This window comes from Pituophis catenifer, unplaced genomic scaffold (genome assembly GCF_029215685.1).
Source record: "Pituophis catenifer annectens isolate HBS135680 unplaced genomic scaffold, rPitCat1.0.hap2 SCAF_3, whole genome shotgun sequence".
NCBI classification, from domain to species: Eukaryota; Metazoa; Chordata; class Lepidosauria; order Squamata; family Colubridae; genus Pituophis; species Pituophis catenifer.
This window is the reverse complement of record NW_027256883.1, coordinates 148,513,073-148,529,618: the sequence shown is the minus strand read 5'-3', so window position 1 is coordinate 148,529,618 and position 16,546 is coordinate 148,513,073. Positions and strand designations below refer to the sequence as shown.

Sequence of the window (16,546 nt, the reverse complement as noted above, 5' to 3'; positions counted from 1 at the left end):
TATCGTCACCGCTACCGGCTCGGCTGAACCGGACTGAACCAGGAGGAACCCACCACTGATCGTAAGGATACAAGCAACAAAATTATAGTCATAGAGTCATAAGTGGAAGGAGATGGGTGATGGGAACGATGAGAAGATTAATAGTAGTGCAGACTTAGTAAATAGTTTGACAGTGTTGAGGGAATTATTGTTTAGCAGAGTGATGGCATTTGGGAAAAAAACAGTTCTTGTGTCTAGTTGTTCTGGTGTGCAGTGCTCTATAGCAGCCGTCACCAACTGGTGGTCCGTGGACCACTGGTGGTCTGCGAGAAAATTTTGGTGGTCCGCAGAAAAATTATTTGCATTTTTTATATTGCACTAATCAGGGGTGCTCAAACTACAGATCCCTGGGCCGGATACTGCAATGAATGTTTGTGTTGCTGCAGAGAGTCTCCCCCTTTGGGGTCTTTTCATGTGGGTTGGAGGGGGGCAGAAATTCCAACTTGGGGTCTGCTTCAGCTTCCTGGTTCAGCTTTGGACGAAGGCTGGAGGGAAGTTCCGCTGGTGGCAAAGATTCCCACTGGAATCCAGCCAATTCCATCATGGCCTGGAATTGGTTGATCATCTTAGCCCGCTGAGCCTCCAGGCGCTGGTACCTGGCCTTGTACTCCCACAGGTCTTCCCTCTGCTTGGAAAGCCTATGCTCGTAGTCCTCAGTGAGGTGCTTCCGCTGAGCCTCCTTCTCGGTCAGATCCAATTTGAACTGAGTGGGCTGTTTTGCCAACTCTTTCTCATGGTGGCTGCTTAGCTCCAACAACTGCTTCCTGTTAGGGCCCTAAGGAGCTGGGTGAGCAGGTGAGGAGTGGCTTGGAGTAGAGGGGCGAGTAGAGGCCGGCGAGGTGCCCCTCGATGCAAGTGACATCCAGTTGGCCATGCCCACCGAGTCACATGACTACCTAGCCACACCACCCAGCCCATCATTAGGCAGATCATATTAGTGGTCCGCAGGATTTAAAATTATGAATTTAGTGGTCCCTGAGGTCCGAAAGGTTGGTGACCCCTGCTCTATAGCGTCGTTTTAAGGGTACGAGTTGAAACAATTTCCACTTTCGTGAACTTTGTGGTGCCTATAAAAGAATAGATTATCTATTAACCCTAGCAGCATGATTATCAGCAATTGGGACCGATATATTTGCAATTTGATGTTTTTTTTAAAACATTCGGTAGTTCTGTTCCTGCTCAATTATTACCAGCCATCTGGCTGCATTTGTGCTTCACTGGATAGACATTTTTTGCAGTGGTGAAATCCAAAAGTTTTTACTACTGGTTCCGTGGGTGTGGCTTGGTGGATGTGACAGAGGAAGGATACTGCAAAATCTCCATTTCCTTCCCACTCCTGGAGTAAGGATACTGCAAAATCTCCAGAGGTGGTATTTGCCAGTTCTCCGAACTACTCAAAATTTCCGCTACCGGTTCTCCAAACTGTTCAAAATGTCCCTTACCGGTTCTCTAGAACCTGTCAGAACCTGCTGGATTTTACCCCTGATTTTTTGGAAACTAAGTAAGTTAGTGCTTAGCGTGCAATCTGGCTGTTTTCTCCTTTTCTTGGTTACCTGACACATCTAGCCTTTTTGCTGAGAAAGTGTCAGTTCAGAGTCCCACAGGTAGCTTCTTGATGTTGTCTTAGATAACTCGTGTAGTTATGGGATCCATTTTAATTGTTTCATTTTTAAAGGTATTGAGTAGAAAAACTTCATAGGCTATCATATAACGTGGGTCTTAAGGATTAGCACTCAGTGAATAGCAGCTAAGCTATAAAAAACATGGTTTTAATAGCACACAAAGAGAATTTTAAAAAACCCTAATGAAGTGATATTTCTGCTCGAGTAATTCTTTTATGATCTTTTCCCGGAATAGTGATTCTTGGCTATTGTTTAAAAACTTAATTTCAATTAGAACAGATCTCTACTTTCTCTTCCTTTATTGTACCCAATAATTAACTCCAAACAGCTCTCAGATCTCAGAGGTACAGTACTCTGTCCTTCTTAATATAGGAAATGTTTTACTTGTTATCAGCCACTTCATCAACTATAAAAAGGACAAGAATGGCCACCTTTTGGGGAGGAAAAAGGGCATTTTTTGAAAGCCCTTAAGTAATAATGGCAGGTCAGAATGGCCAATTCCAGTGGTGGAATTCAATTTTTTTTACTACCGGTTCTGTGGGCGTGGCTTGGTAGGCGTGACGTGGCTTGGTGAGCATGGCTTGGTAGGCGTGGCAGGGGAAGGATACTGCAAAATCTCCGTTCCCACCCCACCCTGGGGCCAGCCAGAGGTGGTATTTCCTGGTTCTCCAAACTACTCAAAATTTCCGCTACCGGTTCTCCAGAACCTGGCAGAACCTGCTGAATAGCACCCCTGGTTTGAACTTTCCTGGAATAAATGCAAGGTAGTTATCTTAAATATTAAATTAATATTAGAAGAGCTGCCTGGAAGAAAAGCCAAACCAGGGACTAGATGAGATGTTCTGAGGATTGGAATGATAGGTTAAGTATACTGTTGCAGGGAATAGGACAGCTGTGAAATAATAATAATAAAAAAATTGTGGGATAAGAAGAGCTTTTAAGAAGAATACAAACTTGATGAGAAAGAGCTAGTATGGTTCTTGAAAAATAGAATATGCCAGGGAACAAAATGTACATATATAACAACTTTCTCATCTTTGTAAATTTCACATGTCCTGGATTACAAATCCCAGCTAGTATGTCAAACTCTTACGCTGCCTGAGAATTATGAGACCTGTAGTTCAATGCACCTGAGTATAGTAGGGTGCCTTGCCAATTAAGTTGCCTCAATTGGAATGTATGCTTGGTTCCATGATAGGTTTAGAGAAGAAACCCAACTTTTAAATACAGCTGTCACAATACAGTATAAAAGTGATATAAATGCAGAGGTTATACTTTTTGAATAAAGAAGTCAGTTTGCAGTATATTGGGGTCTTGATAAAATTTGTTTAAATTGTTTTTACTGTGGTTTGGGTGGGTTTTTTTTTTTTTGCCATCCAGAGTTTTCTTTTGGTAGATGGGCTGCTATATAAATAATAAATAAAATAGATGAGTAAGATTGACATCTACACAATTCACAAATCCACAGTATCCACAATCCACAAAGTTAGTGGATACTGATGACTTCATCCTAACTCACTGTCAACAAATGTCCCCAGTCCCCACATCTGGTGGAGGCTGCTTCAGATATGTTGCATTGAAGTCCCAGAGGTCTAATTCACCACATCTGGTGGAGGCTGCTTCAGATAGCATATTAAGCAAACATGGTGTCTGTGGGCTGAGTTTGGTACTTTCTTCATTCATATGCTTCAAAATAGCAGCCAGCACATTTTTCCTTCTCCAATACAACTTCACTTTTAAAATTCTTGTATTTGTTGCTATAGTAAAGGACAGGATATTTGCATGATTTTTGCCTGACGGAAATTAACCATGTAGTTAATTTTAGTGCTTATTTCACTTAAGTAAAAAAAACAAAAAAACCATCACCCTATTATATTTGCTTTCATCTCCGGCAGCAAAAGGTCTTAGGTGAGGGTCTATTATTTTAAATATCGCATGCCTTGTTTTGAAAGATTATGTTAACAATGCATATTTTCAACAGCAGTCTAATTCCTACAACTTTTAAATCTCCTTTCAAATAATGCACATTCATTTAAAAGAATGAACTTCATTGCTTCCTTATTTATTATCCGAGACCAAATTAAAAAAAAGTGATATGATCAAGAGGCAATGACATATTAGCAAACTACCATTTAAACCTCCTAAACAGCAATGTACCATTACAAAGTAGAATAAGTTTAGGCCTTTTGGCTTTTACTGGCAACTGCAAAGGGACAAACTTCTGTGACATTCTTAAGAGGCAGCAGTAAAGATGCCATCTAATGGAAATTGTATAGCCTCAGATTTGGTTCATGCTTAACGAGTAGATATAAACTGCAGATCACCAGACAAAGCAGACTGGACAACACAACAGGATCTGCGTTATAATTTTATGGATATATCTGAGCATCTGTAATAGCAATCTGGGCAGGACCTTTTTAAGTCAAGCTTCCACTAGCTTTTTGTATTTTGCAATAGCGAAGAGATTATTCCGAGGCAGAATTTGGAGCCTTAGATCTTCCAGGGTGTAGATCAAGATTGGGAACACCTTATTTAATTCAAGAAATAGTTTTCTTCATTTGTAGCCTTAGAGTTGGGAGACTAAAGACAGAATAATCATTAGCAGTGGTTGATTTAAATTTATAAGAATGAATTAAGCACAAAATCACTCAAGTGTAGTTTCAGCTAATACGTTAGGTAACATATTTTTATGCAAGCTGCTATAAAAATAGATCCTAGTTTAAATCTTATTATAAACATGGATAAATCAAGGAGCATGCAAAATAATTCTTGCACATTTAGCTAGCTTTAATCTAAAGCTTTTAAGTCTTTGTAAGGATAGAGTTGTATACCATAAAGCAGAACTGACATCTTAGTTCTGAACAATTTAACTGCTCCTGAGACAAAATTGTTACCTTTATGGCTTACATAGTTAATTATAGTATTTGTGCATTGGATTAAACTTTGTGAATTTATTATTATTGAGAGGATTAATATTTAAAACAATTTGTTTTGTTTTGATGCCATTGATGTGGCATTTATATTGGCAACTGCAGCATGTTTTGGTAAATAGGAACATCTTTGCTTTTATAGAGTTAATTACAAGGGTTTTGGTAGCAGAAATACTTAGGGTTTTTTTCTCAAGGTCTGCTGAGACTCAGAAATAATAGGAGCCTTTGTTTTGTAACAGTACAAGGTGGGTCTCTGTGTTACTACTTGGCAAGGAAGTTTGCTGGTTGATAAAGCCTGTACAGAACAGTTCAAATGAAAACTGGGTAATGTAGGAACACAACCTTGTTTAACATCCATTTAATTTACTATAATTTCAGAGATTTTTGTCACCTCAGCACCTTGTCCTTTTTTTAATTGGGCTGATGGCTATTGGGGGTTATTCAAGCAAGCGAATAAGTAAGACCAGCCTTTGATTGATTTCATTCAATTTGTAAAGCTGCCCAAACTCACCAGAGCAACCCTGAGCATCAGAAAATTAAAAACATCAGTATAATAACAATTGATAGGGAATATAAATATCACATGGGTCCATTCATGACAAAAAATCTACTTTATTACTACCTGATAATGATTCACTCAGTTTTTGGGTAAGATCAAATTTCCCATGTCACACATGTGTTTGGGAGAATTGGTGACTAGGTCTTATTATGATTTTTGTCACTGCCATTTCATCTTTTTCAGGAGAGATTTTATGGCATTATGGGTAAACATAAAGATCATTTCCATACAGTTCCATCTATTATCTTACAACTTATTTTACTGCAAAGATACCTAACTACAATATTAAACCATAATGTGATTTGATTTTTTCTTAGTTTGATGTATAAACCCACCCACTGCATTATTGTCTGAATATAAGCTTCATGTAAATTTTTCACATCCTATTGCCATTAAACTAAAACTGCAATGTCAGTAACAATCAATACTCTTTTATTGAATCTTCATCATGTAAAGAAAATGACAATTACATGATCTCAATAGAAATTTTGAATGTATTGATTCACTTGGTTTGCATATCTTTAATAGCTTGATCCACACAAATTCTTGGTTTTCAAAAGCTATGAAGCACTTATGCTTCTTAATGTCTCTGTTATTTATTAATGTTTTATACACAACCTAAGCCCCAAAGGATCTGGGTTTTTAAAATAAGAGATAAAGTGTAAAAAAAATAAAAAGCAACAGATAATTTATTTTCTTCCATTTATTCAGCCTCCCATCTCATAACAATTCTGAGTGGTTTAAAAACAATATAATAGCATAAAACATAAACAAACAACAGCTGAGGAAATACTCTAAAATAGATTCTCTGTAACTGCAGTGGCAGGACTGAGCTTGTAGGTAAATGAATGGAAATATCTTCTCCCAGAAGCCTTCTGGGTCTATACAATTTAAATCCTTTGATGCAGTAGTTTGGTAGTTATTGCAACTGTAGCTAATCCTTGCTTAATGACTGGAATTGGAAACAGAGTTTCCCACTGATAAGTAACATAGTCAAAAAGTATAATGTCACTTTAATTTTGTTTGCACCAACACTTCCAGCAGTCTCAACTATTGTCGTTAAGCAAGGACCTCGTGGAACCAGGACTTGATTATTCCTACTGGCTTTTCCATAACTTTACTTGTGGGAAGACCTCAGGGAAGATTGCAGTCACATTTATGTGAACATGGGATGCTGCAATGGTTGAAAAACTGGCTAAAACTAAAATTGTGATCATGTGATGCAGGCGCACTGCAACAGCCAGCCCTACAAGCACCAATCATTAGTATCACTTGTTCAGTGCTGATGCAAATTCAGTCACTAAATGAATGGTGGTTAATCCAGGCATACTGGTACTGTCTATTTTCCAAGAAGTGCCTCACTTGGTGAGCCAGAAAACTAAGTCTCTCACAACCTGTGTTTCTTTTTAGCACATTAAAAGGAAAAAAAAGCAATGAAAAAAGAAAATAAATTCTATACTGCCACTGGCCAACCTTATAGCACTGAGGCATTTGCCTAAAAGAATGTTAGCTCCTTACCCCCTCTGTGGGGACACAAATTTCACAAGAGATAGTTAAAATCACACTTTATTAGGGGGCAAACGGAAAACATGTAAAAAATATTTTTTTTTATATTATGTAGTCAACAAACAAAACTTTAGTGTCAAAGGAGATAAAACTATATGTAGTTGTTCAGATCACAGACATCATCTTAAAAGAATGTCTCTGGAGATTCTCAAGTCATCTATGTTGTGGTTGTCCCAAAGGTGCTTTTTCAAAAAGCAACTGGACTTTGTTTTTTTCCTTGAAGATGTTTCACTTCTCTTCCAAGAAGGTTCTTCGGTTTTAGCTTCAGAATTGAAGAAGTTTCATGGATGAGAAGCGAAACATTTTCAAGGAAAAAACAAACATAATCCAGTAGTCTTTTGAAAAAGCACCTTTGGGACATCTTAAATGAATTTTGCACACAAAAATAGAAATTAGAATCTCTGGCACACCACAAAAAGATGTTAATCTGCTCTTTTTTACATAAAGTTCTGCTATACTGGTACTGAAGGTCCAATTTACAAAACACAGTTCTTGAAATGGTATAGAATCAATCAACGTCTGGTACTAAATATTACACATGAAGATAAAATTAAAACAATAATGTCATATTACTAACTTTTTTTCTTTTCCTATTGAGAATTGATGCTCTTTTGGAATATATATCAATTTTTTTACTGAAAATCCATTATTCCTGTATATTCCAAATTAAATCTGAGGTCAAGAACAGATCTTCAGCTTTGGCCAGCAAGTTCTGTCTCAGTTAAAACAAAAATTAAAAAATTCCTCTAGCATAAAAAGGGGAGATATGGGGTCATTTGCAGTCTCATGTGTAGAGTAGAATATATGCAATTTGTCTGGTGTGGAAATGAATTCTGATGAAATGTGGACATGATAGCTTTACAATAGTTAAGAATGTGAAGTAGCCACAATAGCAAATGCAGGTAGTCTTTGACTTACAACAGTTCATTTAGTGACCGTTCAGTTACAACGGCTCTGAAAAAAAGTTGACTTATGACCATTTTTCACACTTACGACCATGCAGCATCCACATGGTCAAGTGATCAGCCTGACTAGGTGGCTCAGTGGCTAAGACACTGAGCTTGTTGATCAGAAAGGTTGGCAGTTCGGCGGTTCGAATCCCTAGTACAGGTGTCCTGCGTGAGCAGGGGGTTGGACTAGATGACCTCCAAGGTCCCTTCCAACTCTGTTACTTGGCAACTGACTCATATTTATGATGGTTGCAATGTCCTGGAGTCATGTGATCACCTTTTACAACCTTCTGACAAGCAAGATTAATGGGGAAGCCACATTCACTTAACAACTGTGTTACTAACTTAACAACTGCAATGATTCACTTGACTGTGGCAAGAAAGATCATAAAATGGGGCAAAACTCAGTTAACAAATGTCTCCCTCAGCAACAGAAATGTGGGGCTCAATTGTGGTTGGAAGTCAAGGACTACTGTAATAACATTTCTGAAAGCATTAAAACAGTACAGTCAACCAATAACACAATAAAGTGATATATACATGATTCTACCAATAAAACAAATGTTTTACTTAGTACCAAGAAATTCATAAACTAACTGCTTTGCTATGGTCATTTGCAAACTGAGATGCTAATACTATCCTAAAACTGACATGCTGGATCTCATTTGGAGGGGCACCTAGGGAAGAACCTCTGCAGTTGATCTTTAGTTCTTGGCAGATATCCTAGCACTGAAGGGATCTAGAAATTAAATGAATCCAGAAACTCTTGGATGCCAAAGAAATGTTTTGACATAATGCTCAGTCCCAGATCAAATTAATTTAAGCATAATACGGTTTAAGAGTTGATCTTTGACCAGTAACATAGGAGTGTCCCTTGCTGTGTCCCTAGGAGTGTTTCTGGACAGGAAATCAACCTTAACACAAAAAAACCCACAATGTTCTATAACAATAGCTTTTCACAAACCTTGTGTAGCAATTTCATAAGTAGGATTTGCACATAAGTGATTGCTATTAAGTTGGGTACAATATAAATATGTACAATGTAGTGGGTACAATATAAGTATGTACAATGTAGTGGGTACAATATAAGTACGTACAGAGAAAAAATAGGGAAAAGGAAAAAAATCCCAATTGGCATTTCATGAAGCTAACAATTTACCTATTATCTATACAGCCTTCCTTTAAAAAAATTAAAGGAATTAATTTTGAGGAATCTTTTATTGTATTGTGCAATACACAAAATTAAAGATTGATGTTCTTTTTGGAAAGGAAAAAACTATTTTCTCACAGCTATTTAAGGTCATCCAAAGGCCATTTCTTCTCTTAAAAAGACACATCCCTTCCTGTTTCTATGTAATTCTATTAAATATAGATTTTAAAAAGCAAGTATAGTTATGCAACAAAACAGCTGGCGTCTTGTGATGTCTGAACATTGGGTTTTAGCTTGAATTTTGCGGCTGGTTTCACAAACAACGGTCCTCAGATCTCAGCCCACAAAAGTTTGCTTATCAGCCTCTTCCCCATTTACACCTAAACGAAAATCTACAGAGTCGGAGCCTCCTTCCTTTGATTGTCCACGACGGACCGTGTTCCCACGACCCAACCACGTTCTCCACCCAGCCACTCCTGCAAGGGTGGCCAATTTCTCCCGTTGGTCTCCGATTTCCCCCTTCCCGCTCCTTGCTTCCCTTTCTCCTTGAATCTCCGTATTCTTAGGGAAGGATCCGAGCCTTCTTGCCCCAAAACTAAACCCAGCGGCACCCCCGGGGGGGAACGACTCTTCCACTCCGCGACCTCAGCGATCCCCCGCTTCTCGCCCTCGTCCACCCCGAATCCCGTCGGAGCCCGGCTTGATTTCCTTCAGCGCCCAGCGGCTCCCCCTCGCTGCCGGCTTCCTGTGTTGCAAGGAGAGGTGCGGGTAAAAACGAAACTCCCGCTTCCGCCCAGGTAAGAACAAGCCAGGATCGCCCAGCGACAGGTCTCGCCCCCCACCCAGCCGAGCAGGTAAGCTTTTCTGGCGATCCGGGCGCGCTCCCGGCCACCTTCCCGCCTCCGGGAAGCCCCCCGTTGACCCTCTGGCAGGGGGAGGAGAACCAGCAGACAGGCAGGCAAGTGCTGGAAGATGCAGCCAGTCGGGCTTTTGCGTTGCGCCCGCCGCCCACTTCCTGAAGGCTGGAAGCGTAATGGGAAGAAGGGAAAAAAAAAAAAAAAAAGACTTGGGGAGAACTTGTTGCGCTTCGGGTGGGCGGGTTTGCCGAGCCTTTATGGTGGGGCGTCCCTCCCTCTTGGCGGTAGGGTTTCTCTTTGAGGCGTCTGGAGCTATTATCTGACTAGATCCGACCCCGATTGCCCCTATAAATGCTGGAAATCCTACTGGATTTCCTCCGGGTGACTTTGCCCCCGTCTCCTGATCGTGGCTTATTTTTGAAAGTCGCCCGGGTTGAAGCCTGAGGGAACAGCTTAAAAGCCCGCTAAAGCTAAGTGCAAAGTACAGGCGTGACGGGATATTTTCAGCTTGGTCGGTAAAGGTTCGACAACAGCGGCTGTGTTGTGGTTGTGCAGTTTTAGGTGCCAACGATCCAACAGTGCTGACCTTTGATTAGAGGCTGGGCTTGGATCTCTGCTGGCTTGGGTGCTTTTTCCTTGCTGGTAACTGGATTCGGGGAATAAACCCAAAAGTGAACATAAGAAAAGGGAGCCTCCTTCCTTGGGGATCTCTGTATTGATCCTCAATCGATCGGCTGTTTCTGGGCCAAACAACCCACCATCATTGATGGAGAACGTCAAGGTTTGATATTCCTATGTGTTGGGGGAACCCCAGACTTGTGCAAGAATTCCCAGAATTCTCTCTCTCTCTCTGTGTGTGTCTCACAAAAAGATTACTTTTATAAGAGTAACTCTAGTTCACTAAGTGTAGATATTTATGTACTGAACAGCAAAGAACATATGGAAGAAAAGAGGAATGGAAAGCATGTTTTTTAGGATAGCTTTTTTTTTTCCCACTTTGGAAATTAAGTACAGTACTAATGCTAGGTAACTTCATTATGAAATCAATATTAAGATAGATTTGCTTCTATTAGAAGCATAGAAGTGCATGTTTAACACCCAGTCTAAAACTCACAAATGAAGCAAAATTTCAGTGTTATTTTTTTTAAAAAATAAAAGAGGGGATTCTTTCAATGTTCTACTTAAATCTGGACACACTGGGACAAGTAGAATATTATTCTCCAAGACAAGGGTTTATTTATTGTGGTATCTGTTGTGTAAGGATGCTTCAAATCAGAAGAGAGCTGAGACGATGATTGAGATACTTAATATCCTAGAATTTTCAGTTTCTCTTGTTGGTGAATTTGCATCTTTTGCAATTGCAGGATCACTTTATGCTTGAGAAATCCCAGTGAGTTTCCAAGTGCAGTCAGGTTTTAAAAGGCCTGTCATGTATATGTAACTATTAATACACAAAAGGCCAAATAAAGAAACTTGAGACTGTGATGTAATAAAACACATACCTATCCAGGGAGTAAACTCAGTACAGTTTCTGAATAAGCATACTAATAATCATCTGCAAATACCATTAAATAAACACAGTGTGACTTATTTAACTTATATGTGACTGATTTTATTCCTTAGTGCTCAATGATGTCAGCCAATGTTACATGCCTATCTGAAAGTAATCCTATTTGAAGTCTGTAGGATTTTATTCTTAATTGATACAAGATTGCAGCCTAAGGATTTCCATTTGGTGAGACTTTTTTTAAAAAAACTGATCTTCCATATGCTATAAAAGTAAGGAGGGCTGGGCCTGGGTTAGTACTGGAACTGTAAACTAGACTGACAAGTTGAGAGAACATCTGGAAGAAGATACATGGATGTATCCATGAGATAACTGAGATTTAAGGCAGACTTAACCAAGCTTTAAATTTAAGCGTGTATGAGATCGGTATGTTTTCACTATACAACAGAGCAAGGACTTCCTAATTGGAAAATGATAATAATTGTAAATTACAGTTCTAAACAATTCCATTCCATTGTCAGTTCACATATGAGGTTTTATTTTTAGCTGAGAGCGATGGAAAATATGGAATGCAAATCCCAATTTTGTTCCTGCACTCATCATGCTATGCAAACATAACATGGTGGCTTAACATTATACATAAATATAAACAGAAAATGTTCCTGAATACTGTGCGATGTAAATTGGCCAGTATTACCCTGAACTGATTTATTTATCTGTAGAAGAGAGAATTTTGCATTCAACATGGGAAGCCAAGGATAAAACACAAATTTTGTTAACATGGCTTCTGTTTATCTTGGTATGATTATCTTGGTATGATTCTATTTATCTATGATTCTTGATTCTATTGGTAGCAGTGCCCAGTTTATACATATTACAATAGTATGTATATGAAAGTAATATTAATTTAAGTAATAGCTGGCAACATGATGGAAAACTTTTTGTGTTGGTCTAGATTCCATCTCTGTGTGTAACAAGACAGTACAGGTATGATTTATGAACACAATTGAGCCCAAAATTTTGGTTGCTAAGCAAGGCAGTTTTAAGTGGGTTTTGTGCCATTTTACCACCTTTCTTGACACAGTTGTTAAGTGAATCACTACAGTTGTTAAGTTAGTAACAAAGATGTTCAGTGAATCTGGCTTCTCATTGACTTTGATTGTCAGAAAGTTGCAAAAGGTGAGCAAATGATCCCAGGACACTGCAACCATCATAAATACATGCTAGTTGCCAAGTGTCCAGATTTTGATCATAGGATCATGGGGATATTGCAATGGCCATAAGTGACTTATGAAAAATGGTCATAAGTCACTGTTTTTTAAATGCTGTTATAACTTTGGTCACTAAATGTAAATTGAGGACTAGATGTATTTAAATAATCTTATTGCTTGTTTAAGATTGAAATCTTCTTTGAACCCACGGTAATACTTTTACACACATCTATATCTGTTTAGAGTTATTGCCACATTAAAAGGGTACAGAAAGAAATACAATATGCACTTCTTTCTGTACCCTTTAAAGCGGCAATAAGTCTAAATAGGCATATGTATATGTAAATGTGTACTTGCCATTTATGTTCTTCAGAGTAAGATATGTTGAAAAACAAAGCTTAATCTGCATCTTCATTTTAAAATTTAGGCCATATTGAATCTACAGTGCAGATAAGCCAGGATGCCAGAAAATCCAATTGCAGGTAAGTGTGTTTGAAATAAGCTTATCACATGGTTGAAACATTTCAATTATCTTAAGTATGTTTTTTTAATAAATTGTTATGATGTTTTGGGGGATCTAACAGATAAGCAGCAGATCCTGAGGATTCTGGAGCGTCTACTAATGAAACTTCATGAGAAAGGAGACACTTCACACAGTGATAATCTGGCTTTTCTATACAATACTCTTAAAAACCCTTTATTCAACCACGTGCTGACTCTTCAGCAGTCAATAAAGCAGCTGAAAGAACAAGTGAGTAATAAAAGAGAAAGATTTGTTGAATGCTGATTGGTTATGTTTGCAAGATAGTTTTGAAGTAGTAGCAATGTTTGTGGGAAGTATCAAGATCACACAAGATGACTTATCACTTTGCTGTTTGTATGTACACTGAGAGCTTTGCACTAGGGACAAATTCCTTGTGTGTCCAATCTCACTTCGCAAATTAAGAATTCTGTTCTGTTCTGTTCTGCTCCGCCCTATTCCTATTCTGCATCTTTTCCCTCTCCTGTAATTCATTCTTTAGTAGTTTGATTGAAATAGCTGAAGTTATATAAATAGTGGACAGGATTCTGAGTTTCCAAAAGCTTTTCATCAGACATGATGGTTTTATGGAGGAAGAAGAAAAAAAAAAAAAGGGCGGTAACTAATATACTCGAAGTTCAGCAACATTCTGCTTTCTCTACCTGCCACTTCATCTAGACCAGAGGTCTTCAAACTTGGCAGCTTTGAGACTTGTGGACTTCAACTCCCAGAATTCTCCAGCCAGCTTTGCACCAATTCTGGTGCAAAGTTAGTTCAAAGTTAAGACAGCCTTGGAAAGTTTTTTTTTAGCCCATATTACATTTTCAGCTGTCCCCCTCATATTCGTGATTACGATCTGGATGCTTGGCAGCCTGTTCCCACTTACAACTGGTTGCCAAGTGCCTCATGATCATGGGATCACATTTGCAATCTTTAGTGCCAAAGTCAGTTGGGAGGCCAGCAAGGAAGGTTGCAACTGCACCTGTCTGCTGAGAGGACTTCCTCTCATCACTGGGGCCTGGCTGATGGTGTGGCCTACCAAAAGGAGCTACCAAGGGGAGCAGAAATGGAACTCAGATCCAGAATATCCAAACTCCTTTGAGACAATCCATCAGAGCAGTTCCCTTCCATGCATGTTCCATTTAACAATCTGGGAGATTGCTTAATGATCACAACTGGGATTGCAGTCATTGAGTGAAGTAGTCACACTATCTCACTTAACAACTGCTTTGCTTAGTGACTGAGATTTTAGTCCCAATTGTAGTCATAAATCAAGGATTACCTATGTGTGAAAATACATGACAGAACTGAACAACTTTGACAGTTAAAAAATAATTAAGAACACTTTATTAAAAGATACAGCACTAAGAATTAGATCAAGGTTTATTTATTATATTTTTATCCTGATTTTCTGATGAAGATCTCAGAGCATTTACATGATTTGTCTCCACAATAACATTGGTATAAACATTGTTGTGGAATAGGCTTGGTTTAAGACAAGAAACAGCCGCAAATCGAACTTTTTTAAAAATATAAATGGTCCCAGATGAAAAATAATGAAAAATCAGCATGTTATACAATAACTACTGTATAAAATAAAAATTTTAAATTGCAAGAAAATTCTAAAGCAATTAGCAGGTAACAGTGAATAGCATAAAGGAGGAACCAAGTGGCTTTTAGCAGCTATAGTTATGGATAAGAATTTTGCAACCTTCTTAGAGGTTTATGAAAGGTAATCAGCCAGGAGAAGAGTAACAGCCTTCATCACATTGGCAATTAGTGCTATTAAAGATTGGAAATTTGAAATCTGATCACCATTGAGTGTGCAATAGACATTTTAATAGCAGTTGTGAGACAGATTCTACCTCCAAATTTGAATAAAAACAAGTTCAGCTTTCATGTGAGAATCTTATATTTCTGTTATTGCCCTAATAGTTGCACCCCGAAATGGGCCAAAGTAAATAGTCTTCTATTGCATATAAGATATTACAGTATTATCTATAGCAGCTGCCACTGTAATTTTGAAGATATATTTATCTGGATCATCTCCAGTCTTCACCTGATATTCCCTAAAGCATTACATCACTTCAGTTAATAGCTGTCATAAAGACTGTATTCTTGTCTCAACAGTCTACAACAGAGACTGGTTTTGTGACTTTTGTGGTAACTCCTATGCCAAAATGTGTTTAAACTGTATTTTATTTGATTCAGAATTACAGGATGCTTTTTATTTATATGGGCTTATATTCCAACCTTGTAAGAAAGCTTTAGGAAGTATCATGTTATTAAAACATATATGGTTACAGTTTAGTCCCTCATGAATTGCTGATGCACACCATTTCTTTAAAAAGCTATAAATCATTATAGTGCCATATTTTCTTGTCAGTTTTCAAAAGCAAAGCGCCTAAGCCTCAGAGCCAGAAATGTCTCTGATAGAAAAGAAATGCTATCCAGTTTCAGATATTCTGTTCACTCTAACTTTTTAAAAAATCTTCAAGTTAATCTTGATTCTTAGTGACCATATAAATGAGTCCATGCAGTTTTGTTGATAAATTTTCACCCACCAAGCCACGCCCACAGAACCGGTAGTAACAAATTTTACATTTCACCCCTGATCTAAGTGGTTTCTGTACTTAAGGCAGGATTAGAATCAGGGTGAAATTCAGCAGGTTCTGACAGGTTCTGGAGAACCGGTAGCAGAAATTTTGAGTAGTTCGGAGAACCGGCAAATACCACCTCTGGCTGTCCCCAGAGTGGGTTGGGAATGGGGATTTTGCAGTATCCTTCCCCTGCCATGCCCATCAAGCCACACCCACCAAGCCACACCATGCCCACCAAGCCACGCCCACAGAACCGGTAGTAAAAAAATTTGAATTTCACCACTGATTAGAATTTATGGTCTCCTAGTTTCTAATCCAAAATCCCCTGGTTCTAAAATGTGTGGTGTGAGGACAGGAGCAGAATGAAGAGGCACTAGTGATTTGTCCATGAACATTAAAAGAAGTTTTGTGGATTGTTGTGATTTTTTTTTGTCTTTGAAAATGAAGATGCAGATCACTATGATCAATTATGTCATTCTGAGAAAATACATACAGATCAATCTCATTAAAAGTAGTCCTTGACAACAGTTCATTTGGTGATTGTTCAAAGTTATGTCACTAAAAAAAGTGACATGACCATTTTTCACACTTATGACACTTGCAGCATCCCCATGGTCACGTGATCAAAAATCAGACGCTTGACAACTGACTCATATTTATGATGGTTGCAATGTCCCGGGATAATATGATCACTTTTTACGACCTTCTGTAAAATAGGGCAAAACTCATTTATTTATTTATTTTATTTTATTTATTTTATTTCAAATTTATATACCGCACCTTCTCCCAAGGGACTCAGGGCGGTGTACAGCCAGATAAAAACATACAATATAAACATTAAGAACAATTAAAAGAATATATATTAATTTGGCCCCAATTTAAAATGACAAACCAATTAAAAATTTAAAATTTAAAAATATGTTAAGCCAGCCCGGCTTGATGAAAAAAGAAAGTTTTAAGGGCACAGTGGAAGGCACCGAGGTCTTGGATTCTCCTTATCTCAGGGGGCAGCTGGTTCCATAGGGTAGGTGCCCC

The 16,546-nt window shown here is 38.4% G+C and overlaps 1 protein-coding gene across 1 annotated transcript in view; it reads left to right on the top strand.

Moving 5' to 3' along the window:
- The first annotated feature begins 12,814 nt into the window (after positions 1-12,814).
- The window catches only part of PATJ (PATJ crumbs cell polarity complex component), a 149,227-nt gene continuing 145,495 nt past the window's right edge, over positions 12,815-16,546 (top strand). Inside the window, exons 1-2 of the mRNA XM_070941288.1 lie at positions 12,815-12,873; positions 12,976-13,142. Coding sequence (XP_070797389.1) covers positions 12,852-12,873; positions 12,976-13,142 — 189 coding nt within the window. The 5' untranslated portion in view covers positions 12,815-12,851. The remainder of the gene's footprint in view (positions 12,874-12,975; positions 13,143-16,546) is intronic.